Consider the following 9466-nt stretch of genomic DNA (forward strand, 5'->3'; position numbering starts at 1 on the left):
AACACACAGACACACACAGACACACACACACACACACACACACACACAGACACACACACACAAACACACACAGACACACACACACACACAGACACAAACACACAAACACACACAGACACACACACACACACAGACACACACACACAAACACACACAGACACACACACACACACAGACACAAACACACACACACACACACACACGCACACGCACACACAAACACACACACACAGACACAAACACAGACACAAACACACACAAACACATACACAAACACACAGACACACACAGACACACACACACACAGACACAAACACACACACAAACACACACACACAGACACACACACACACAAACACAGACACAAACACACAGACACAGACACACACAGACACACACACACACACAGACACAAACACACACAAAAACAGACACACACAAACACAAACACAGACACACACAAACACACACACAGACACACAAACACACGCACAACTCTCTCTTTCTCTCATCCCTTCTGTGATCACTATCACTGTGCTCTTGTACTTATTTACCCTCAAACCGATGCCATCAGATTACCATGGCAACCTTTACCCTGTGCAGTGCGTCCAAGCATGCTGTGTACGGGATGACGGAGGCGCTGGGCGAAGAGATGAGGAAGCTGGGCAAGCCGGGCGTCAAGACGACGGTGGTGTGCCCCATGTTCGTCAACACCGGGCTCTGCATGTTCCCCAATGACCGGTACTGTGCACGCTGCTCAATAGAAGTTTACTTTAGGGCTTGGTACTGTGCACGCTGCTCTGTAGAAGTTTACTTTAGGGCTTGGTACTGTGCACGCTGCTCTGTGGAAGTTTACTTCAGGGCTTGGTACTGTGCGCGCTGCTCTGTAGAAGTTTACTTTAGGGCTTGGTACTGTGCACGCTGCTCTGTGGAAGTTTACTTCAGGGCTTGGTACTGTGCGCGCTGCTCTGTAGAAGTTTACTTTAGGGCTTGGTACTGTGCACACTGCTCTGTAGAAGTTTACTTTAGGGCTGGGTACTGTGCGCGCTGCTCAATAGAAGTTTACTTTAGGGCTTGGTACTGTGCACGCTGCTCTGTAGAAGTTTACTTTAGGGCTTGGTACTGTGCACACTGCTCTGTGGAAGTTTACTTCAGGGCTTGGTACTGTGCGCGCTGCTCTGTAGAAGTTTACTTTAGGGCTTGGTACTGTGCACACTGCTCTGTAGAAGTTTACTTTAGGGCTGGGTACTGTGCACGCTGCTCTGTGGAAGTTTACTTCAGGGCTTGGTACTGTGCGCGCTGCTCTGTAGAAGTTTACTTTAGGGCTTGGTACTGTGCACACTGCTCTGTAGAAGTTTACTTTAGGGCTGGGTACTGTGCGCGCTGCTCTGTAGAAGTTTACTTTAGGGCTTGGTACTGTGCGCGCTGCTCTGTAGAAGTTTACTTTAGGGCTGGGTACTGTGCGCGCTGCTCTGTAGAAGTTTACTTTAGGGCTTGGTACTGTGCACGCTGCTCTGTAGAAGTTTACTTTAGGGCTTGGTACTGTGCACGCTGCTCTGTGGAAGTTTACTTCAGGGCTTGGTACTGTGCGCGCTGCTCTGTAGAAGTTTACTTTAGGGCTTGGTACTGTGCGCGCTGCTCTGTAGAAGTTTACTTTAGGGCTTTGCACTGTGCGCTCTGCTCTGTGGAAGTTTACTTTAGGGCTGGGTACTGTGCGCGCTGCTCTGTGGAAGTTTACATTAGGGCTGGGTACTGTGCACGCTGCTCTGCGGAAGTTTACATTAGGGCTTGGTACTGTGCGCGCTGCTCTGTGGAAGTTTACTTTAGGGCTTGGTACTGTGCACGCTGCTCTGTGGAAGTTTACTTTAGGGCTTGGTACTGTGCGCTCTGCTCTGTGGAAGTTTACATTAGGGCTTGGTACTGTGCGCTCTGCTCTGTGGAAGTTTACTTTAGGGCTTGGTACTGTGCACGCTGCTCTGTGGAAGTTTACTTTAGGGCTTGGTACTGTGCGCTCTGCTCTGTGGAAGTTTACATTAGGGCTTGGTACTGTGCGCTCTGCTCTGTGGAAGTTTACATTAGGGCTTGGTACTGTGCACGCTGCTCTGTAGAAGTTTACTTTAGGGCTTGGTACTGTGCACGCTGCTCTGTAGAAGTTTACATTAGGGCTCGGTACTGTGCGCGCTGCTCTGTGGAAGTTTACTTTAGGGCTGGGTACTGTGCACGCTGCTCTGTAGAAGTTTACATTAGGGCTCGGTACTGTGCGCGCTGCTCTGTAGAAGTTTACTTTAGGGCTTGGTACTGTGCGCTCTGCTCTGTGGAAGTTTACATTAGGGCTGGGTACTGTGCACGCTGCTCTGTAGAAGTTTACATTAGGGCTCGGTACTGTGCGCGCTGCTCTGTGGAAGTTTACTTTAGGGCTGGGTACTGTGCACGCTGCTCTGTAGAAGTTTACTTTAGGGCTGGGTACTGTGCACGCTGCTCTGTAGAAGTTTACTTTAGGGCTTGGTACTGTGCACGCTGCTCTGTGGAAGTTTACTTTAGGGCTCGGTACTGTGCGCGCTGCTCTGTAGAAGTTTACTTTAGGGCTGGGTACTGTGCACGCTGCTCTGTAGAAGTTTACTTTAGGGCTTGGTACTGTGCACGCTGCTCTGTGGAAGTTTACTTTAGGGCTTCAGCTTGGTACTGTGCACGCTGCTCTGTGGAAGTTTACTTTAGGGCTTGGTACTGTGCGCTCTGCTCTGTGGAAGTTTACTTTAGGGCTTGGTACTGTGCACGCTGCTCTGTGGAAGTTTACATTAGGGCTTGGTACTGTGCACGCTGCTCTGTAGAAGTTTACTTTAGGGCTGGGTACTGTGCGCGCTGCTCTGTAGAAGTTTACTTTAGGGCTTGGTACTGTGCACGCTGCTCTGTAGAAGTTTACTTTAGGGCTTGGTACTGTGCGCTCTGCTCTGTGGAAGTTTACATTAGGGCTGGGTACTGTGCGCGCTGCTCTGTAGAAGTTTACTTTAGGGCTTGGTACTGTGGGAGAAAAAGGCAATGGGACATTTGTCCCCCTCAACCGAATTCCGATGGGACATAGTCGAAAGGACTGGGTGGCCGAGTGGTAACGCACTTGCGCTCGGAATCGAGAGGTTGCGTGTTCGACCCTGGGTCGGGCCGCTATTTTCTCCCCCCTTTCCTAACCTAGGTGGTGGGTTCAAGTGCTAGTCTTTCGGATGAGACGAAAAACCGAGGTCCCGTGTACACTACATTGGGGTGTGCACGTTAAAGATCCCACGATTGACAAAAGGGTCTTTCCTGGCAAAATTGTATAGACATATATAAAAATGTCCACCAAATACCCGTGTGACTTGGAATAATAGGCCGTGAAAAGTATATACTCGCCTAACACGCTTGAGATTTACTGGCCGATGTGAATGCGTGATATATTGTGTAAAAAATTCCATCTCACACGGCATATTGTAAACGCCATGAGCCTCCCTAAGAAAGAGAGGGTATGTGCGTAGAAATACTCACAAATAAATAGATAAAGAAGTACCAAAGAGGCCTGTTCGCGTTTTTGGCCTAAGATGCAAAATGATGCAATTTGGTGCGAGAATTAGCCGCTATATCTCTGTATGTGTGTGTGTGTGTGTGTGTGTGTGTGTGTGTTGTCAAGTGTATATTTAGTGGCGCAGTGGTACGTAATCTCAATGCGCCCTTTGACCCACTGAAGGGAATTGTGATGGGATATTTTCAGATTTAATGCACCAATGGCGCAGGGCGCACTAGTAAATGAAACCCTGGAAACCCCATTTTAAGACCGTCAAAAATCTGAGAAAATCAGGTCGTAAAAAGGAGGGAGTCTTAAAACCAAGGTCAATTTAGAGAGTTTATCTGAAAATGTGAAAAAGTAAGGTCTAAAAAGGGGGAAGTCTTTTGGTTGGGGGGAGGGGGGGGGGGGGGGGCATTAAAAGGGGGTTGTACTGTATAACTTAAAGTGTAACAGGGTGGCAGTACAGTTGAACCCCTTTTTAAGATCTACAAACATATGAACAAATCAGGTCTTAAAAAGGGGGGAGTCTTAAAATGGAGGTACATTTAGAGAGGTAATGAACAGAAAATCAGAAAAAGTAAGGTATTAAAAGGGGAAGTTGTTAATTCGGGGATAGTGAAAGGGGGGTTCACTGTATGGTTAGCCTTCGCCGGCACTCGTGGGTCCGTGCGGACCCAGAAGGGTGTTTGATTGCAAATATCTCTTAAACGAGTTGGAATTTTTTAATGAGCTTTTAGAAATGCCTCAGACACCCAACAAGCTATCATCTCCTAAAAGCTCATTAAATTTCAGTGATAATTAATTAATTAATTAATGGTCAAATTTAGACTACACACGGAAGCATTCGTGGGGACGTGCGGACCCATACTTCTCAAAGAACGAAAAGCGTGTATACCCTTCCGAGGCACTCGTGGGGCCGTGCAGACCCATACTTCTCAAAGAAGGAAAAGCGTGTATACCCTTCCGAGGCACTCCTGGAGCCGTGCAGACCCATACTTCTCAAAGAAGAAAAAGCGTGTATACCCTTCCGAGGCACTCGTGGGTCCGTGCGGACCCATACTTCTCAAAGAAGGAAAATTGTGCTAACCCTTCCGTGGCACTCGTGGTGCCATGCAGACCCATAATATTTTAATTGTTCCAAATACTGTGTATAATTAATTAATTATCACTGAAATTTAATGAGCTTTTAGGAGATGATAGCTTTTTAAGTGTCTGAGGCATTTCTAAAAGCTCATTAAAGAATTCCAACTCGTTTAAGAGATATTTGCAATCAAACAGCCTTCTGGGTCCGCACGGACCCACGAGTGCGTCCGTGTGTAGTCGATAACGAGTGCCGGCGAAAATTAAAAAGCATGGCGCATTCGCCCCTCTTGTTACTGCAGCTTCTTTGCAGAGTTGTCTTATCTGAGCACCCCAAACTGTAAAGCTCAAAACTATCAAGGGCAGTTATACATGACTTCCCAAAAAGACCTACGAAGATCACTGTGTATTGTGTATATATGTGTGAGTTTTGAACTGAACATCTGAGAAAGTATTGCAAGGTCATTATTAAGGCAGAAGGGGTCTAAGTCGATCAAAAGTGGGTGCATGTCCTGTAGACTCACTCCCTGCACCCGGGTGCAGTTCCTGTAGGAAAACAGATCACACTCAGTGTTGTGCCGTACTGGAGACTGCTGTAAACAGCTGAGTGAAGTGTCACTTTGAATGATACGCCGCATTCATCAAAGGCGTATACTACTTGGCAACCCAGCAGGAGATAGAACATACATGTGTTAAACAGAACATCGACACCGCGGCGTGCTGGTTGAGTGGTCATATCATTGTGGTGTAACGCTGCCGCATGTTGTTATAAAATATAAGGGTATGTTCATCGTGAATAAATAAATTGATCGAATGTATGTGTTTGTCCAGTTCTAGATCAACAAAGTTCTGGTGAAAACATTATTTTTGAAGATGAAGCAAAGTGTCACGTGACCTCCAAAAAAGATCCGTGAAAACCATCAGGAAATGGACCCTGGAATGCATGCATTCCCTGTATACAGGAAACATGCGTACTGGAAGTGCACCTGCAGGAAATGCAACCACGTTTGTTCCACATAAACCCCTGCTGCATAATTAATAGGGGAGTAGAGGTTGGGAGCCATCTTAAAGTGTTTATAGTATGGGGAGAGTTCCATTGTTCCACCGTTTACTTTTTACAAAACACCTAGCTCCAAGCTGTCTATGATGCAATTTTGTTTCTGGTCTTGTAGCTACTTAAACTCACAGAAAAATTCAATTAAAAAAAATCTTATTACTCCAACAAGGGTAGACTCCAGCCAAAAGAGAAGCTGAAGTTTCAATGTGCTGAGTAACTTCCATTTGGGACCTCTTAGAATATCTTAAAATCAGGCCCTGAAGAGGAGAAATCCTTAATATAAAGGTAAAATTAGAAAAGGTAAATATACAAAATCTGAAGAAAAAACCCAAGGTTAAATTGTTACAAGGAAGAAGTTAAAAAAAACGGGGTGTTCCAATTTAAAGGGGGGTTCTACCGTCCGGTCGGGTTTTTAAAACAGCTATCATCATGGCTGTGTATGTTTCAGGTTTGGCAAGGTGCTGACGCCCGAGGAGGTTGCCACGGCGACAGTGGACGGAATGCTGAGGAACGAGGAGTACGTCTTTGTTCCGCGACCTCTCTGGTTCAGTCTCAGGATCACTGGGTAACATTCCTTTCACACTTTTTTCCCGATCCATTCTTTTATAGCTTTTCTCGCCTTCACTTCTTTTCTTTTCCATTCTTTGCGGACCCTTTTTATATTTAGTCAAGTTTTGACTAAATATTTTAACATCGAGGGGGAATCGAAACGAGGGTCGTGGTGTATGTGCGTGTGTCTGTGTGTGTGTGTGTGTGTGTGTGTGTGTGTGTGTGTGTGTGTAGAGCGATTCAGACTAAACTACTGGACCGATCTTTATGAAATTTGACATGAGAGTTCCTGGGTATGAAATCCCCGAACGTTTTTTTTCATTTTTTGGATAAATGTCTTTGATGACGTCATATCCGGCTTTTCGTGAAAGTTGAGGCGGCACTGTCACGCCCTCATTTTTCAACCAAATTGGTTCAAATTTTGGTCAAGTAATCTTCGACGAAGCCCGGACTTCGGTATTGCATTTCAGCTTGGTGGCTTAAAAATTAATTAATGACTTTGGTCATTAAAAATCTGAAAATTTAAAAAAAAAAAAAAATTTTATAAAACGATCCAAATTTACTTTTATCTTATTCTCCATCATTTGCTGATTCCAAAAACATATACATATGTTATATTCGGATTAAAAACAAGCTCTGAAAATTAAATATATAAAAATTATTATCAAAATTAAATTGTCGAAATCAATTTAAAAACACTTTCATCTTATTCCTTGTTGGTTTCTGATTCCAAAAACATATAGATATGATATGTTTGGATTAAAAACACGCTCAGAAAGTTAAAACAAAGAGAGATACAGAAAAGCGTGCTATCCTTCTTAGCGCAACTACTACCCCGCTCTTCTTGTCAATTTCACTGCCTTTGCCATGAGCGGTGGACTGACGATGCTACGAGTATACGGTCTTGCTGAAAAATGGCATTGCGTTCAGTTTCATTCTGTGAGTTCGACAGCTACTTGACTAAATATTGTATTTTCGCCTTACGCGACTTGTTTTACATTTAGTCAAGTTTTGACTAAATGTTTTAACGTAGAGGGGGGAATCGAGACGAGGGTCGTGGTGTATGTGTGTCTGTGTGTCTGTGTGTATGTGTAGAGCGATTCAGACTAAACTACTGGACCGATCTTTATGAAATTTGACATGAGTTCCTGGGTATGAAATCCCCAGACGTTTTTTTTTCTGATTGTGTGTGTGCATTTGTGAGTGTGTGTGTGTAAGTGTGTGTGTGAGCTCTGTGGGAGTGTGTGTGTGAGTGTGTGTGTGTGTGTGTGTGTGTGTGAGTGTGTTTGTGTGTGCAAGACACCCCCCGCTCTAAATGTATCACTTTAGAATATATAATTTAGTATAGGTTTAGAATATATAATTTTTGTTTTCATAACCTCTGTAGTATATTTACCTCCCTTAGAAGACTCCCTCCTTTGAATGCCTGATTTTCTCAAATTTGTGTAGGTCATGAATAGTTTAATTTGCGTTTCTCTTGTAAAATTGGTAAATACTTGTTTTGAGCAAAATGAGTGTGGGTGATGTTGACGGGGCTCCTGTGTGTTGCAGACTGCTGCCGGTGAGAGTGAACCAGTACATCAAGGAGTTTGGGGAAATCGGCATTGAGCCGCAGTACCAGCACATGAAGAAAGACTAACTCCGCTTCGTTGAACACCCGTGTCGCACCGGCCCTGACAGCTTCAGTCTGTATCGCCAGCACTGTACTTTTATCTGCTCAATGTGTGACCAGACAAAGAAATGTTTTTGTAAAGTAAGCTACAGTCCATATTTGGAGCACAGTACTGAGAAAAATATATTACATTTTAGGTCAGCTTTGTAATTCATAATAACAAAGCAGTACTGTTAGCAGCGTAATAATGTCTTGCAAAAAAATGTTATTTTAGTTCAGTGAGTTGTTGGCCAAATCCCTTGACCGTCATAAGAATTTATTTTAATAGGTAAATGGAGAGAAAAAAAACAACTTTAAAAAGTATTACAGTTAGACCGTGGTCTCCAGGGGAGGCAATCATCTTGCTGCATTCCAAAGGCCAATAATACAGCAGTTGTTTCCCTTGTCAAAGAATTAAGTTATTTTGACAGCAAAGTAACTACCTCATAGGTATTATAGCAGTCAAGGAGTTTGTTGTAGAGAAATGAATTTGCTGAGTAAAAGTTGTGTATAGTAGAAGCCCCTTTTAAAGCAGCCTACTTTGTGATGTTTTTCTCTTCATGATGATTGTCTGTAAACGTGATGCCGGGAGTCTCCAGTCGGTATGACCGACGAGTGGCAAACAGTTCAGTTTTTGAAATGCGTCCGCATACGAGTGGAGGCAAATTCTAGAAGCACAGCGTCTCCCGCATATGCTGCATGGGGGTGTCTCCTGTAAATGTAAATTTTAAGACCCCCTCATTGTTAAGACTTGATTTCCTCCTCAGATTCTGGCAGTCTAAAAAGAGTGGGGGGGGGGGGGGGGGGGGGGTGAGGTGTGATTGCCCTGTCTACGATTTGTCATAAACATAAACTTTTGAAGCCTTGATTGTATATAAGTCGTGTTCAACAGACTAAAATCCTCAAATGATCACGTCATGCAGGTGTAACTTCACTTGGCGCAGCTAAAAACTGCTTACTCGACTTTCATGTCCACTGTCTTTAAATTATGAAAATACTGGTTGCACCAGTTTTAAGGGACCAGGAGTGGAATGTATGAATGGAGACTACCACGGTAGTTGGGACCTAAATCCAAAGTTCGGAACTGCGCTCTATTGCGCAATGCAGAGAATGAGACTTTCAAAAGTTCTGACCTAAATTGGTGACTAACAAGCCCAAATGGTGTCCTCTTTCAGAATATTGGCAGCTTCATTGTATGTATTGTGGGATGTTTGTCTGCTTGCTTGCTTGTTTATCTTATTCTTTTTTTATGCTTCCCTTTTTGTAATGACTGTGGTCTTTTCTTCGTTTGATTTCATAAATGTTGCATCAAGTTGTAGATATTTGTACCATTTCAGTAATTATTTATCATATGTGATTTCAATTTCTTGTGTTTTGTGCATTGAAGTTGATAGTCTACTTTATTTTTTATGTTATTTCTATATGGGCTTACTATTGTGATATGCCTTTTTGCATTCAAACTGCTTAGTGATAAGCACTATTTTGGTTGTTGGTGGTGCTGGTTTGACATTGCATTGACACAAGAATGTATGTACAGTGCACGTGCCTTCTGTAAAAAAAATAATATGCTTATATTTGATTAATCTGTATCTTT

The 9466-nt window shown here is 43.7% G+C and overlaps 1 protein-coding gene across 1 annotated transcript; it reads left to right on the forward strand.

Moving 5' to 3' along the window:
• Window positions 1-603: 603 nt before the first annotated feature.
• Window positions 604-9460, forward strand: LOC138956547 (estradiol 17-beta-dehydrogenase 11-like; the record flags this gene model as incomplete). Its single annotated transcript, XM_070327881.1, is given in 3 exon segments — window positions 604-741; window positions 6121-6237; window positions 7773-9460. Coding segments are annotated over 3 exon segments (343 nt in total), but the record flags the coding sequence as incomplete, so codon positions are not given.
• Between the last annotated feature and the right edge of the window lie 6 nt (window positions 9461-9466).

The sequence above is a fragment of the Littorina saxatilis genome, unplaced genomic scaffold, assembly GCF_037325665.1.
Source record: "Littorina saxatilis isolate snail1 unplaced genomic scaffold, US_GU_Lsax_2.0 scaffold_3204, whole genome shotgun sequence".
NCBI classification, from domain to species: Eukaryota; Metazoa; Mollusca; class Gastropoda; order Littorinimorpha; family Littorinidae; genus Littorina; species Littorina saxatilis.